General features: G+C 46.4%; 1 protein-coding gene across 1 annotated transcript in view; it reads left to right on the top strand.

Moving 5' to 3' along the window:
- Positions 1–15,743, top strand: part of PTPN18 (protein tyrosine phosphatase non-receptor type 18) — a 329,905-nt gene extending 314,162 nt beyond the window's left edge. The window contains exons 15-18 of the mRNA XM_078664676.1: positions 2,169–2,242; positions 6,155–6,182; positions 9,399–9,494; positions 13,916–15,743. Coding sequence (XP_078520802.1) covers positions 2,169–2,242; positions 6,155–6,182; positions 9,399–9,494; positions 13,916–13,989 — 272 coding nt within the window. The 3' untranslated portion in view covers positions 13,990–15,743. The remainder of the gene's footprint in view (positions 1–2,168; positions 2,243–6,154; positions 6,183–9,398; positions 9,495–13,915) is intronic.
- Positions 15,744–17,339: the final 1,596 nt, after the last annotated feature.

Genomic DNA, 17,339 nt, shown 5'->3' with positions numbered 1-17,339 from the left:
TAAAGAGATAAGTACTCCGCTTCCTCACCAGCTGTTTCTTCAGTGTTCACATGTCCCAACAAGTTTTAAAAAGGAGAGTGGGAGCAGGCGATGATGTTTGGAGTAGCGGGGGGACTTCTCAGCCTTTTATCCACAGTACATCATCGTACTTCACACTAGAGGCACCAGCTCAAATTTCCCGCAAGTGGGAGGGAAGTCTAACATTGAGCACAACGTAAGAGGCAAATGGCATTGCAGTAGGGCCTGCAAAGGAAGTGACATCACAGGAAGTGCCATTACATGATATCCGACACCGTGAGGAAGCCTCTGGGTAGACGTTAAGTGGGGCCATGGGCAAACGCTTAGCGCAGTAGGACAGGATGCATAGAGGACAGAGTTGAGGAGGTGGTACTTGGGCAGGTAGGGATGCATGGAGGGCAGTAAACAGAGAGGTGGCACAGATAGACTGGTAGCGTAGAGCCGGTCAAATTCTGAGGCAGCAACGGGGGGCTTGGAGCTGGTGAGGTGGAAGTGTTTATGGAAACTACTACTCTTCTCTGTGCCCAGCTCCCTCTCTCTCTCACACTCCCCTTCTACTTCCTTCCTCCACTCACCTTCTCCCTGTCTCTCACCCCTTTGCCGCTTTCCATTCATCTGCTCACTCTTTCCTCTGCCTATCAAGCACTCCCCCTCCTTACTCTTTACCTTCTGCATCACTCCACTTTTATTCCCTCTAATTTGCTCTCCCTGCTCCATCTCCTGGTTTCTCTCTCTGTTCTTCCCTTTCCCACCCATTCCTCCTTACACCTCTCTTCCTTCACGGGTCTCGAGTTGTCCCTTGTCAGCCGCGTGGAATTTCTCCATTTCTGCTGCCTAAAATCCTCTTTTTATTTAACATGAAATATGAAAACAAAAATGCAAAGACTAAAACTGCCACAAAAAGTATCCTCAGATCTGACAGAGACAACTTTAGCTCTCTGATACCTGCTCTCCCCTCCACACTGTCCTTTAACACTTTCCCTCTATAGTATTCCCTTTGAAGTCACTTCTAACGTCAAGCCAGATTAATTTTTGCCTGGCCAGAAGTCTCTAGTCCTCCATCGCCATACGACTGGGCCTCCCATGTTTAACAGGATAGCTCTGGGAGACGCGCCCTCTCTGTGCTGGTCCCACAGCTTGGAAGTAGGTCCCACTGGAGCTCAGGCCTGACCAGACATTGGTCAGGACCCACAGCACTCACTGAAAGATCAGTGCAGTCTCCTTACATCATCCTGGCCGCCTTCGAATTGAGCAGAGTCCCTGGTCCACACCCATGGACCACTGTCCGGCTCCATGGCGTGACCTCTGTGGCCTCTCTCCGCCATCACGTCATGGGAGAAATGCCCTGACATATTAAGGTATGCACTTGTTTCCTTTTCAGATAACTTCTTCCCTCTCTGCGCCTTGTTTCCCCTGTTCCTAAGAAGAAGCAGCTCGGCTCATGGTGTGGGTCATTGCGCGGGTCCCACACATTGTGTACCAATGGGTGAAAGGCAGGGGAAAGAGCACAGAGGAGCAATGGGTGTGATGACCTGAGACTTGGGGCTGAGGACCAATGACTCACAGGCCTGTGGCAGCAAACGGAGGACCAATGAGTGGAGTCCTGGGCAGTAGGTGGAGGACCAATGACTGAGTGGCCTGTAGCAGTGAGCAGAGGACCAATGAGTGGAGATCTGGGGCAGTGGACAGAGGACCAATGACTGTGAGGCCTGGGACAGTAGACCAATTACCTGAAGCCAGGAGAAGTGTACTGAGGACCAATGAGTGGAGTCCTTGGGCAGTGGACCAATGACTGTGAGGCCTGGGACAGTAGACCAATTACCTGAGCCCAGGAGCAGCAGACGGAGGACCAGTGAGTGGAGACCTTGGCCAGTGTCCGAGGACCAATGACTTAAAGGCTTGTAGTAGTGAGACAGGACCAACGACCGGGAAGCCTGGTGATGTTGACAGAGGACGCATGATTGAAGGCCTTGGACAGGTGATAGAGGACAGGTGACTGGAGGCGGGGCAGTAGACAGAGGTGCCCTGGTTGAAGCTTTTGGAGCAGAATTTGAGGGACTGGAGCAGCGACTGATAGGTCAGTGTTCAGAGCGGATGGAGAGAAGCGTAGGAGGGACTGAGCTAATCTCTGTCTTTCTTCTTCTTGACAGTGGACCCAAGTGCAGCTTCGCCCCAAGGCAGCGCCTCCAAAGGCAACAACAAGTTCCTGAACTTCCTGCATGCGGTGAGTACCACTGTTCGCCTGACCAGGGGGGCACGTCCTGTCTATGTGCTGTTGAGGGGACCTGATGGTAGGTGCAGCACTTTGGCATCAGCTTCCAACAGGTAGCATTGATGTACCACCTCCAGCATTTCACCAGCGAGCCTCAACCTTGGGGCCTGCATCCTGGCTGTCCTCCCGCCTTGGACAGTATCCTGGCCATCCCAACAGACAGGGCGACTAATTAAATGGTAGGGAGCCCTGCTCTGGAAGTTCTTGTGCTCCAAAGTCCCCGAATGTTTCTGTGCTAAGAGTGCTAGAAACCAGGGTTGGAGTATCTGTCTTCTGCTGAGCATGCATCCTTCCAAAGGATCACACTGCCATCAACTAACTTGAAGGTTTCAAATTAAATCCTTTCAGGGCGAGAAACATAGAGTGATTTGACCAAAGGATATTACTGCTGCTCACCCTGATTATCCCTTTGTCAAAGTCAAAAAAATGTTGAATGATAAATTCAGAATTTTTCTGGTGGATGGTATGTGGCTGGCATTGCTAACAAGTACTGTACCGCACTCTCTTGTCGCGACAGCATCATTTGCCGATAGAGCCTCTATCCACGGCACGATCTGAGCTCCCAACTGTGGGCCTGATTTAGAGTTTGGCAGAGGAAGTAGTGTCAGTCGGGATGGTTGAGGACATTTCCACCACTGTCTTGACCGTATTCTGTCTGCCACATTTAGAGTGACCGATGGCTCAGCGGTCATCTCTGTACATTGAAAGGAACCACCATCACAGCTGCGCCTTCCAATCTACTACAAGTTTGTTAGACAGACGCCATCACTTTTGACAGGCATCCTACAAACTTTTGACACTTTGTTTTTCAAAAACAAAAAAAATAATTACCCTGGGAGTTTTTGTCCAGGGTGTGGGGTCATTGTTGTTTTTTCCTACGGCTCACCACCAGGTTTTCCCTTGAAGTGACAGGAAAAAAGGGCATTACACCATCCACCCTAAATAGGGCAGACTGTGTAAAGTCCTTTCCCTGGCGGGACCTATTCCGTCGGGGCGACTGAGGAAGTATTCCACTTATGGAGCCTATGGCGGCTCTGTCGACGGAATCCTCAAGGTTCGCCTGTCTCTAAATGCCTCTAAAAGAGCTGTACTGTCACACATGCTCTCTTCTACTTGCTCATCAAATGAAGACAGTTGTCAGGCATTCAGTGCCTGCATGTCCAGCAAAAATATTCGCAGAAATGATATTTTTGTGTTTGGGTTCTCCCTTTTCATTTGCAAAAAGGTATCTTCTGAGTCCATTTATTGTAATCCAGTGCCCCCTGTTGGCTGTTTGTTGTGTTGTTTTAAGGCAGTTGCTTACAGTGGCCTTCCTGCACAACCGGCCATAGCTTAAACCTTGAGAGGGGATGATGCAGTGATCCTTCCACTGTGCAGTGTTATATGCCTCAGCCAGAAAAGAAGTAGCCAGTGGAAGTGAAGGACTTGGGACAAAGGTTTGTCAAAGCTTTACCCAGTGTTGCAGAAAAAAGGTATTGCTCACGTTTTCTGAGACTCGTTTGCTGTTCACAGTGAAAGGAGAGACAAGTGGGAGGTGGGTGTGGAGAGAGGAGTGGGAGGCGTGTGGAGAGGAGTGGGAGGTGTATGTAGCTCCTCTAAAAACATCTACAAGAAAGTGCCGCAGCGCGGCACCGCAAACCCTTTGGCTACGCCTCGCTGCGGCACTTTCAGAGCACAGGAATGCGACATATCTACAATGATATGTCGCATTCCTGTGCTCTCCCCAGCGCTGGCGCAGAAACGCTGCCATGCGCCGGCGCAGGCACCCTTGCACCATGGGGAGATTGCGCCAAGGGGCCCCTTCCTGCACAAAAGCAATCACCGCAGGCATTTTCCTCTTTCAATGCGTGCTGTAGAATGCAGCACACAATAAAAGGTAATAAAACAATGAGAAATGAAAACATTTCTCCTCGTTTCGCTTGGCTACGCCACCCCTATGGTGGCGTAGCAAACTGACACATTTCCAGGTTTACGATTTCTCGTAAATCTGGAAATGCCTCAGTGCACATGGGTGTTGCGTGGGAACACCCACAGCAACACCCACGTCCCGCCTCTAACACGCAAAGTGCTGCGTGAACAGGGGCGATATTTACAAGCACAGGTTACGTCACGCAGGGTGACTTTACCTGTGTTTGTTAATATCCCTTATATAGTAAATAATAATGGTTCTGTCGGACAGAAATACACAGTTATATAGTATTCCAATTACGTTATTCATACACTTCGTCCCTGATGAGGATACAAAGACAATGGTATCTATACCAGTAAACTTAAACACACTTATACATTTAAACACACTGACCAAAAAGTTTTAAGTGCAGTTTTACTCATACACTTTCATATTCTTTATATTAGAATCAAGACATTCATGTTGCTGTCCAATTATAAAACATAAAACATACAAGGCACGTGAATTCTGTGCAAAACTGTTACACCATTAAAACAACATATAAAATTGTCACTTCATGGACTTATTAGCGACGACAACTACATGTACAATAATTCCGTAGGTGCATCAATCTATTCTTGGGTCCTAAAGGATTTTTAATAGTTGGTTCGTGTAGGAAGGGAATGCGTCGACGTTTCGACCCTGGGAAGGATGCGCTAATTTTGCGCATCAGCGGCGGGTCTTCATCAGGACTGTAGTGATGTAGGACAGCCTTATGTGGACCTTGACTCAATTTGGTCCTGTTTGAGTGGAACTGCTGGTCATACGCTTCGGGCAATGTCTGGAATTTCCTTCGATCTCTGTATTCGTTAGTTATACAGGAGGTGAGATGAGGAAGGCGTGATGTCCTTGATTTGTTTGCCTTGTACACAACCGCTATCCGTGTCTATCTCCTTCTCGTGTTAGCCTGGGAATGCCGATTCTCAGAGAATCCCAAGAATAGATTGATGCACCTACGGGATTATTGTACATATAGTTGTCGTCGCTAATAAGTCCATGAAGTGAAAATTGTATATGTTGTTTTAATGGTGTAACAGTTTTGCACAGAATTCACGTGCCTTGTATGTTTTATGTTTTATAATTGGACAGCAACATGAATGTCTTGATTCTAATATAAAGAATATGAAAGTGTATGAGTAAAACTGCACTTAAAACTTTTTGGTTAGTGTGTTTAAATGTATAAGTGTGTTTAAGTTTACTGGTATAGATACCATTGTCTTTGTGTCCTCATCAGGGACGAAGTGTATGAATAACGTAATTGGAATACTATATAACTATGTATTTCTGTCCGACAGAACCATTATTATTTACTATATTACCCACCCAGGTTCTGAGGGTTACAGGGTCACCCCATTACATGTAATGTTAATATCCCTTAGCAGGCTGCGCCGCCGGTGCATCACGCAACGTGATGCACGGCGGCGCATGGGGCTTGTAAATCTGCCTCAAAGTGTTCTACGAGGGATCGTAGCTTCCAAGTATTGCATTGAATTTGTGGAAAACGTCACAGTGTCACACATTCTGCTGCAATATTGTTTTATGTGTAAATAACATAACCTATGCAAAGTTTGTCGGCCTCTTTATAAGTTAAGATAGAATAAAACCATATTCCCTGTCTGCATTCCTAAATACATAGTTATATTCTTGGTGTACCAATTATCAGGTGCTTTGCTGTACACAGTGAGGGTCTGCACGCAGAATGCTACATAATGCATAGGGTTTTATGCATAGAGAGGAGTCTGAAGCACTTGGCTGTACAAAGACATAAACTGGTTTATGTAGCCCAAAGAGGCGGCTTCAGAACTGGACCTTAAAGTTTGCTTTAAGAAGAAGGGGTCAGGGGAGGATGCATCAGCCTCACACCAGCCAAATTTAAATCCTTTGCTTTCTAATCCGTCTGTTTTTGTACCCCACAGGGCTTCATACCTGCACCTCCAAAGAAGGGTAAGTTGAGAGGGGCTGGGGGGATGATGGGAGCATGTGTGCTGCTTGCGTGCATGCTTGCACGTTGTTGGTGGATGCCTGCCTGAAACTGCCTGATGAGACAAGCTGCTTGGACACCATCATAGGATGTGCCTTTCCCAGTTCCAGTGCTAGTGGCGAGATGCCCGGTCTGCTGTCGCAGGCCGGGTGTGCGCAATCGCATCCAACAGGGGTCAACCCGTGCCCGGCTGGCAGGACAGCGTGGTGTGTGCGCCCTTGCTCCCAAAGGTGCTAGGGCCTGGGTAAGCCCAGGGGGCGATTTGTCAGTGTAGACCGATGGGTGTCCGCTAGCATCTATACTGAGAAAACTCAGGAGCAGCCTAACAGTGTAGGCCGCTGTGTATGTGCACCCGCACCGATGGCTCCTGTGATCGAGTGTGCAAACCTGCCATCGCAGGCATGCGTACACACTGACCCCCATCTTAATTAAACCTGTGTCCAGTTTGTCGTGGCAGACTGGTGTGGGCGCACTTGAACCTCTGGTGCTGGGGACTATGTGTCCGACCTGCCATTACAGGTAAGTGAGCGCCGTAGCACCTGTGCGTCCAGGTAGTGAGGAGCACCTGTGTGTTCTCACCAACGATGAGACTTGAACTTCCCATGAGTTGACATTGGGAAGTGATTGACAGTACTTCAAGCGGCAATAGTGGATTGCAGTGGGGCAGACTCATGATGTTTCATATCAATGGATTCGCTGTGCCAAACCCTTTACAATGGTAAAGGTGAAGTTGGCATAACTCGCTTAGAAATGCCACTTGCTGAATATGGGCATTTCTATGCTCTGTGCCTGGCCCCACAACTGTGCATTCCACAGCAACAGCAATAAACCTTGGGCATGACGGAACTGTGCCATTTGAGGGTCGGATGGAATAGATAGGAGCAAAGTTTTTGACACTTGGCCTCTCGGGCCGGATCAATGCCCCACTAAAGATTAAGAACTACATTCCATGGCCCCATGGCAGACAGGCCTACAATTTAGGGGAGACATCTGGGGTTCAAAGGAAACAGACTACACCGCCCTAACTTCAAAGGTGCACAATAGTATAAATAGGGGTGCCATCCTTCAGCACGGGGTGAGATATGCTTGTGGGGAGGCAGGACCAGAGAACCGGACTGCGTGGTGAACATTACCAGAGGACTGTGTTGTGCACATGGAGGATAACTGCCCACGAAGGGGACCAAGTGTCTTTTCGAAATAGTGATTGGCCAGGGCCGAGACCTGCTGAGGTGTGGTGCTCTGAAGTGTGCTCTTCAAGGGCCTGTCTGCGGGCCTCCTGTTCTCTCAGGGGTCTCATGGACATCAAAGATCTCCTGCGAGGGACGTACACCATCTACAATACATCTGGAGAGCGGTTCCCTCTCAAGTGCCCACATCGGCTACTGAATCCCATTGGTTCCTGAAATGCAGGAACCCTGACACTCAGGTTGGTGAGCGAATTCACCGGTTGTGAATCCAAAGTGATCTCCTTCAGTGTCACCTCTCTCGTGTGACCAGAATTGCCTGAAGCAACCGATTTCAACGTGCACCAGTCATAGTGCCAAATTTCCAGGGAGGTAAGGAATTTGTAACTCATCCTGGTTGAGATCCTAAGTGTCTGGTGCGGCGCATACCAAAGCGCACCAGACGCTGTGCCCGGATTGCCACTGCAAGACCTTTATCATTGTGTACCTGCCGGGGTGCCTCATCCTATCAAGAGGATCCCCTGTGTTACTCCCCTTTCATCAGTTGTTCCCTTTTTGACCCTCATTGCAGCAGACTAACAGCCCTTTCCTAACCTGGCCCTTCCTGAAGACATCTTGTGTAGTAGAGAGAGTTTGACTGAGTCAAAGGAACAGTTCAGAGACAGTTCAGAAGCAAGTAAAGTGACTCCATGACTCCATTGTTTTTGAGACCTGCGGGTGAACTTCCCAAGTGACTTCTAAATGCCCCTTGTTTACGTCCACCTATTAATTAAACTTGCTACATATTCCCATCTGCTTCTTGAAAACCCAGACTTTGTGACTTTGATCGCATGCGATCTCGTGTCTGGAAGGTGGGGTTGGTTAGTTACCATCTGAGGGATAGGAAAATTGGGGTGGAATGGCGGGAGGCTGGGGCCATGGAGTCGGCAGAGTGTGTGGGCACCAGTGGCATCGCATTAGGGTGCTGAGTGCATATGTGTGTAAGAGCTTTCAGTGCAGACTGTGCTGGATACCTGTCGCACCGTAGAGCGGTGTGGAGTGAGAGCGGTGTGAGTGATGATTGGGAGTGATAGTGTGTGTACCGCCTGTGATTCACAACCCTGGCAGGCGGTACCACGTTATGCGTTTTTTTGTGCCAAAAGCAGAATACATATGACATTGGGTTTTCCCGTGTGGCTCTGGACGGCGGTGCTGCTAAAAAGTGTTCTTGTTACATGTATGTTGATGGTGTTGATATCATTGTGACCCGGGTTGTGCCATATAACTGTGGGACTGTATTATCAGGACTGCCAGGGTGGGCTTGGGGTGGACTGCATGTTGCACCGCATAAGCGTGCTCCCACTGGGAGAAGGGGTGGGAGATTAGAGATTATCCCCACATAACTACAGTTGATATCATAATCCTACGAGTGGGCCTAGTATTGCTAGTAATAATTCCAAATGTGTTTTATACCCAGAAGTACCTGATGTTCATGTTATAAAGACTGAATGTGTGTTTAATACAATCTTTTTTTTATACATCTTGTGTGAAGTCTGTTTTGTGACACTCTGTGCATTTATCACAACTGTCTGCTGTGCCTTTGCTTTACACATTGCCTCTGGATTAAGTCTGACTGCTCACTGCCAAGCTACCCAAGGGTGAGCACAGGTTATATAGCGATTGTAATTACCCACCCTTGACCGGAGAGGTAGGTTCTGTCTGGCTGGGGGCATCCCTCCACCCAACCAGAAAGTGCTGGTTCAAACAGTGCTATTTCATGAGGTTTGAAGGAAACTGTAATATTTGGCAATATTTGGGTTAACTTCATGGAGGTTTGGGGTTCAAAACAGCATGAAGGGGATTGTTCCCAATCACAGAACCCCTTATATTAATGGAGGTTTGTATTTACCTCCGGCCCAAAATATTCTGGTAGACTTGTGACATGACGAGTAAGATTAAGGTGAAATCCTAGATCATGAACTCAAAGGGCGTTCACAATCTTCCTTCTCTTATCAGGTTCGCTCTCTACGTCTGAATCCATTGATAGTTATGAAGACATCCCAGATCCATCCAGGTGTGCTTCAGCCAACCAGTCCTTGACGAATGGCCTAGGTAGGTATGCCAGTTGGTGTTTGCAGCCTGATGAAGTATCACTTTACAGAACTTCTGAAGTTTCCTTTCTAATCTCTGATCACCTTGCAAAGTCTTAGAAGTGGCCAGACAAGAAATTATCTTGAAAACCAGTTGTTAGGTTAGGTCAGTACACTAACCTTCGGACAAGGAGTCAAAAGAGATTGACAAGTAAGCAGTCACTCATTAGAAATCACACCTCAGTTACAGAGAGGGTGTCAGAAGGCTAATCTTCAGGTCCAGAAAGTGGCACATGAACCAAGGAATGTACATCTAAAAACAGAACGCAATACTGGGGCAGTGGGTCAAGTAATCACCTCTCTCACCAGAAGCCCTGTATTGTCTTTGTGACACTTTAAGCCCTTAACGAGTCTCCAAGCCATTGCCTGATACTGATAGAATTTTTGTGATCGCTTAAGTAGAACATTTTTATTTGCAAACCTCTTAGGGCCCCATCCAGTCATCTATCCTTCACACTCATGGGATGTTTGTCTGCAATCTGGTGATCCAGAGCCTCTTTGTGCAGAATAACTTGTTTGGGTCTTTAAGAAAAGAAGTCAGGGGTGTGGAATTCCTATTGCCCGACGCCCAGGACTTATCGTTGTGGGTCAAGGACAACAAGTTTTCATGTTTATTTTGTCCTTGGGACAAGTAGGCCCAACCCCTCCTGTAGCACAAACCCTTTGGCTGCCAGATTACAGTGCCATATTATTGATCAGGGAAGGGCTGCCTATCCCGTCCCGCTGTTGTGAAGCCTTACACTTTACTATTAAGTTAACACCGTCCCATAATTTTAAAGGAGTGTTATTATATCGACCTCCAGGAGCACGTACAGTCTTTCTCTCCAACTTAGGTGCGATATTGGAGTCATTGGCGACTGAAGAGTCCTACACAGTCATGGGTGACTGGAATTTCCATCTAGAGCTATTCGATGACAAAGATACTTTCTCATTGCTTACGGACTTGGAAATGTTAGGCCTTCGCCTACTGGTTACTTCCCCAATTCATGAGGCTGGCCATATATTGGACGGCATCTTTTCCAACTTGGATGGATTATGCGTAACAGATATCCTCCCTATGCCATGGTCCGATCATTATGCCATCATAGGTAACATCACCATTAGGGATATCCCCTCTCCTAGAGCAACCATTCCCAAGCCAGATTCATTTAAGGTTTGGACAGATATAAATAGATTATATTTAATAGAACTACTGGATAGTACCCGTCCAACCTTATCGATTGATCCTAATACAGCCACTCAACAATTTCAGGATTAGCTAGGGTATGCTACACTCTCACTTGTACCCTCAAAAACATTATCTAGAAACAGAGCTACCCCATCGGCACCATGGTACACTGATGCTCTAAGGAAACAGAAACAACTTTGCAGGAACAGGGAAAGGCTTTGGCGGAAGTCCTACAGTGCAGATAGCAAAGCCAGCTACAAGGAAATCCTTGCAATATATAAATTTATGATTGCAGAGGCAAAGAAGAAATTCTTTACAGAACAAATCGATAAGGCAAAAAATTCCAGTAAACAACTTTATAAGATCACTAATCAGTTGGCTGGAAAGGTCCCGGAGTTAGTACCACCACCTTCCCAATTACTCTGTGATGCGTTGGCAAACTTTTTCTTTACGAAAGTAAATGAAATATACCAAGCCTTCTCCTCCGGAAATGATGCCAACCCAAACTCCAGTTGTAATCCTCCCCCACATTCGTTACTCACGCAGTTCACTGACCTCACCGATGACCACATTTTGGAAATCACTAGTTCCATCAAATCCGGGTCAGCCCTGGACCCTTGCCCTTTTAAAGTATTGCCCCCAGTGATGGACTCGATTGCCACTCTTATTACACAGGTCTGTAATACCATGTTTAGATCAGGTATTTACCCTGAAATATTGAAAAAGACTCTATTAAAACCCCTTTTAAAAAAACCACTTTTGGATAAGGACGACTTAAAAAACTATCGCCCCATAGCGAGCCTCCCATTTTTAGCTAAAGTAGCTGAAAAAGCCATGAATCAACAGCTTTCTGACTTTATCGAGAAACATCTTCAGCTGGACAGTACCCAATTTGGATTTCGCAGATTCCATGGTACAGAAACAGCGCTAATAAAAGCATCCGATGACATTAGAGTCATCCGGGATCAAGGAGGGACAGCGATCCTAGTGATGCTTGACTTATCCGCTGCCTTCGACACGGTCGATCATAAGATCTTGATCGACCGTGTCGGAAAAATGGGTATCCAAGGGTTGGCCAAAGATCTGTTGGCATCTTTCTTGGCAGGGCGCATGCAGGCGGTTACCCTGGGCTCCTTCCAATCTCCTCAGCTATCTCTGCCATGTGGGGTTCCTCAAGGCTCATCCCTAAGTCCGACACTGTTTAATATCTACGTGTCGGACCTGGCCAAAACCATCTTGGCCCATAGGATGAGTCTAACCTCCTACGCAGATGATATGCAACTGGTCTTGGCCATAAACAGTGATGGAGATAGGGTGGCAGAATGTTTCCAAGGAGGTATGTTAGCAATTGGAGAGTGGATGGCTTCCAATTGTTTAAAACTTAACTCCGACAAAACGGAGGTGGTCATCTTTGGACCACTCTCGCCAGCATGGTCACCAGTTTGGTGGCCTCCATCTTTCGGCACGCTCCCCAAACCAGTTCCTAGGGTAAGAAATCTGGGAGTGATTTTCGATGAGGGCCTTAATTTTATGGCCCATGCCAATAAAACGCAGCCACAGCATGTTACAAATTAAAATTGGTTAGTAAAATCCTCCCTTTTCTACCTGACACAGCTGGAAAAACTCTTGTAAGCTCCTTAGTCTTATCCTCCTTAGACTACTGTAATAGTCTTTTTTCTAATGCTCAGCTCCGTGTCACTAATAAATTGCAAACTATACAGAATGCGGCAGCCAGAGTGCTTTCGAGACCTCCTAAATTCAAATCAGTTTCTCACATAATAAGGAACTATCACTGGCTGACGATCCGCAATCAGATTAAGTTTAAGACCCTATGCATAGTCTACAAAGCACTCCACAATGAGAGACCTCAGTTTCTTAAGAATCAATTGATTCCCTATACCCCCCCTAGACAACTTCGATCTACCACTCTGAATCAATTAGTGGTCCCCCGCACAAAAACAGTCTCATGGGGCGATCGACGCTTCTTGGTATCCGCCCCTAAGCTATGGAACACACTACTTCAACCAATTAGGACAAGTCCCACTCTCCGGCTCTTTCGTAAACAACTGAAGACATGGCTTTTTAACCAATAATTCTCAGCTGCTTCTCCTTGAGACTGTAATCAATCGTTAGCGCCGAGACGCCCACGGGTATTCGTTCGCGCTTAATAAATAGCAATAATAAATAAATAAATAAAGTAAAGGTATTATGTGTGTCCATATGTTAATGCTGTTTAATGGAATGCCTTCATTATTAGGGTGAGCGCTCCAAGGAAATGTTGTAAGTTCAGACTGTACTACTGACGGTGGTTCCAGTATAAAAATATGTACGCACATTTGCAAAGTTTAACAATATGAGGCTATGTATAATGTTTCCAGTATTCTCACTGATTAGATGCAAATATATTCAAAAGCTGGAAAACAAGATTGATGATTTTTTGCTTTCAAAATAAAATGTACATAAAAGGATGCAATTAGAAACAAAACTTTTGGCTAACTACTGTGAAATACAAGGTGCCATTTCGTTGAAGCATAATTTAGTAAAATATATTGATGCATGGTAGTATTTCCCCCAAAACGTTTTAGAATAGGAAATCAGTGTGACTCAGTTTCAACAAAACTATAGAAAACATGACAAACAAGCATTGGCAAAGCCACTAGGTAGGACATTGATGGTCAGCCTTTTGGTTTTGTTAATGCATGTCTTTTTTTTTACATGGTTTTTGTACAACTTTATTGTTGTGGGAGCTCCGGACCCTCATCATTATAACAAACATTGGCAAAAGCAAAAATACATTTGGTCTCAAAACCACACGTTGCCACCGTTGTTCCTGGCACTGAGCGAAACTACTTTGCGTGCCGATATGCTCCTTGTGAAAGAGCAGAATGCTGTCACTCACAGTGAAGCCACCCAGTAGATAGAGAGAGGCAGAATTTTAATAAAAACGAAAGGTCTTGGTTAACGCCAGACCTAAATAGGGGCCCAATTCTTAAAGAAAGTCACAAAATTGCAGTCATAGTATATGTCCTTGCATTAGTGCAGATTTACGGCTTTCATGAATTTTCCAAGAATTTACTAGAGTAGGCCAGGAAATCGTACTCCTAGAAAATATTTGTGAACTGCATTTAGCACGGGCAGGAGTACAGTATGTGTAAAACAGTGGTTTATTGTAATGTGCCATCACTCACTCCTGTTCTTTTTGCAAACTCTTGTAGGTTTCAATCAGCGAATCGGGAGGCCAAAAGGACCTCGGGATCCACCAGCTGAGTGGAGTCGCTTGGAACGATAACGGACTTTTGTGAGTGGACTTTCTCATCACAAAGCCTCCTCTGTCCTCCTCATCTGAGTGACTAGACACTTGGCGGATATCCGAGAGTCAAGAAGCCTTTTCTGTATTCCATCTACTCTGATCCTGGACAACAGGACGAGAAACCTAGCACAGACTTAAGGGCCTTCTTATGAGACTCCGTTGCTAGCTTAGTCAGTGGGAGGCGCAAAATGGACGGGGTGAAATGCTTCAGACATTTGGTTGATGGTGTAGTGCATTTGTCAGTGACACCGCACACCAGAGGACCTTCCCCTTTGGTCACTGACGTGCTAAAAAGGTCCATTTGTTAATTTCCTATTTTAAGTAGATTTTGGATGTATTCGCCATTGCTTTTTTCCTACTTGTGCTATAATGCTGATGTCCTTGATCACAAGTTTGGATGCGGGGGCGGAGCCTAGTAGAATACGGGGTAAACAATGAGAAGGGAACACCTTCCCTGGGTAATACCTTTAAGTTGTCCTGTCCAAGAAAAGTATTTATTTGATGGATTTTGCATTTTGCAGCTCGCAGCTGTCCGAAACGTATCACCTATGGATGCGTGAACATGTGCACAGCGGGCAAATAACAGAGACGGATTGTACTACCTAGACAGCAAAGTTTTAAAGATTTCAGGAGCTAAATGATTGTCTGTATTCCCACAAACCTAAGGGAGTGTTGCCCTTGAGACGTGGATCTGGCCAGAGTAATGATCAACAGGCTGTAGCTAACCCACTGAAAATGAGATGTCAAGAACACTCACTCACTCAAGAGAAGCATGTCTGCCAGTTTGTTATTGTGAGTCAAGAAGAGAAATTACGTAATTTTAATATCATAATTGCCAGCTATAAGAAAGTGTGAGTCCTGAGAACGAGAATAATGATTGACGATGTTGAACTGGTGTATTTTAAAAAATTCAACCTGTTTCTCCACTCATAGTCTGAAGGGATTACCTGTGTGGGTCCTGAAACCAGCGATTTTTAGTTAATCTTAAAAGCGGGTAGACTTGTCTCCCAGTGGAGACAGGGTTAGTTTGTTTCAGAGTATCCTGCAAAAGGAGCCGGCGCCAGGAGGTAGACCTTGTAAGAAAAGCAGCAGATAAAGGGGATTGGCCATTAAATATTGCTGGCTGATGACTGGTCGCTCAGCTGTATTATGGACTTAAGAGTCCCTCTTTGCCCATGGCTGCCTCATATACATTATTTATCTTTTTTAGCATTTCTAAAGGTGAACATGTTTTAAAGTTATGTTGCTCATTGCCCCTTCTATGCTGAGGGCATTCTGACCAGACCCTAAATGCATCCTACCAGGGCCGCTTGGGGCATCCCAACCTACTCACGTCTTCAACCGTCCAGGAGGGAAGCTGTTGCTCAGTTGCGAGAGCGTACCGGCCTACTTCGTTAAGGAACCCCTAAGACATACGTGTTTGGGAAAGTGGAGCCCAGAGGGCATTATTGTATAAAATCAGAGGCCTGTTAGCATTATTCTGCTGGACGGATGGAATTACTAATGTGTGAATGCTATTTATGGCATGCATAGCTCCGCAGGTTTGGCACACCCAGCAGCTGTGCAAGTTATAAGGTACAATTTACTTGCAGGGGACACAGAAACTGCATCCTGTGGTGTTGATGGGGGTAGGGGTTCTCCATAGGAAACAATGACATATATGCCTGTAAATAAACTGTACCATGTTTTTTTTTTGGTGTTGGGTTAATAAAGTTGACTGTGGCCACTGCAAACTGGTGAAACCAGGACTCTCTCTAGATCTAGTCTTCATGGGAAAGTTGGGGCATTTAGTAAGTAAATGTTTACTACACAAGGACTTCGGATAGAAGAGTCAGGTTTAACATAAAGTTAACTTGTGGTCACACTAACCCACGGTGGAACCTCTGCAAATGCTTGTGCGCTCTGCATGGTAATAGACCGATTATGCTAAAGAAACCTCTCATTTAATCCTCCATCACAGTCCCCTTCCTTTCTTCAATGAAAAAAACAACACTCTAAAACATTCCATCTGGGGAGTTTGCGGAAGGCGTGGATCTCCATTCCTCAGGAGAGCAAATCTATTGTGAGATGAATAGTCTCTCTTAGCAATTCAAGCATTTCTAAAGTTCCATAAATTATTTTGTTCAATTTACCTCACCCACAAGGTAGTCTTAATATCAAATGAAGCTTGTGCTACTGTTTGCATCCCAGAACTGTTACCATTTTCCTTCTAAGGTTTTTGATTTAACTCTTGATATAATCTGCCACTTCCTACTCTGTGATCTCCACCCAGTGCCAGTCAGCTCTCCTGCAAGCATTCAGTGCCAGCCAGCTCTCCTGCAAGCATTCAGTGCCAGCCAGCTCTCCTGCAAGCATTCGGTGCCAGCCAGCTCTCCTGCAAGCATTCAGTGCCAGCCAGCTCTCCTGCAAGCCTTCGGTGCCAGCCAGCTCTCCTGCAAGCCTTCAGTGCCAGCCAGCTCTCCTGCAAGCCTTCAGTGCCAGCCAGCTCTCCTGCAAGCCTTCAGTGCCAGCCAGCTCTCCTGCAAGCCTTCTGTGCCAGCCAGCTCTCCTGCAAGCCTTCAGTGCCAGACAGCTCTCCTGCATGCCTTTAGTGCCTGCCAACTCTCCTGCATGCCTTCAGTGCCAGTCAGCTCTCCTGCAAGCCCTCTGTGCCATCCAGCAGTGTGATGTTCTGGTCAACATGAAAAGGGGTGACCCCTTTAGGCAGAGAAGAGGCTCAGGTTTGAAAACACTGTTTGCCCTGGTAAAAGCTGGTGTACTGAGGGTTAACTGAAAGAACCTAAAGGTCGCTGACCTGCCTGGCCAATGGAATGGCCACCAAGAAGGCCGTCTTGAGAGTTAGGAGCATGAGCAGAGAACCATGCACAGGCTCAAATGGGTAGCCCATGAGGAACGTTGGGAACAAACTAAGGTCCTTTATTGGCATGATGAAAGGGGTAGAAAGGAACAAATGTTGCAAGCTCTTAAGAAAAAGTGGCACAACAGGGGACTCCAACAGGGAGGACTGATCCAGCAACTTCAAAAAAATAAGAAAACAGCCGAAAGGTAACCTTTGACAGTTCCCAGCCTTGCTGGTCCTTGCCGGGCTAAAGACAGCACAAACCGTGGAACCTCTGCCAAGGGGCTGAAAGGAGGTCAACATGACGAGGGAAGCACCATGCCACAAATTTGCCCCAACCGCTGGCATATATGGTCACTGTTGAGGGATGCCTGGCTGCCAAGATGGCATCACAGATCTCTGGAGGCAGATCAAAGACATTCAACTGTAGCCACTCTATCTCCACGCATGAAGGTCTGAGTTTGTCTGCCTTGCAGTTCAGAGATCCTGC

Source organism: Lissotriton helveticus, chromosome 10 (genome assembly GCF_964261635.1).
Source record: "Lissotriton helveticus chromosome 10, aLisHel1.1, whole genome shotgun sequence".
Lineage (NCBI taxonomy): Eukaryota > Metazoa > Chordata > Amphibia > Caudata > Salamandridae > Lissotriton > Lissotriton helveticus.
Note: the sequence above shows the minus strand (reverse complement) of the source record. Positions and strands in the feature narration are given on the sequence as shown.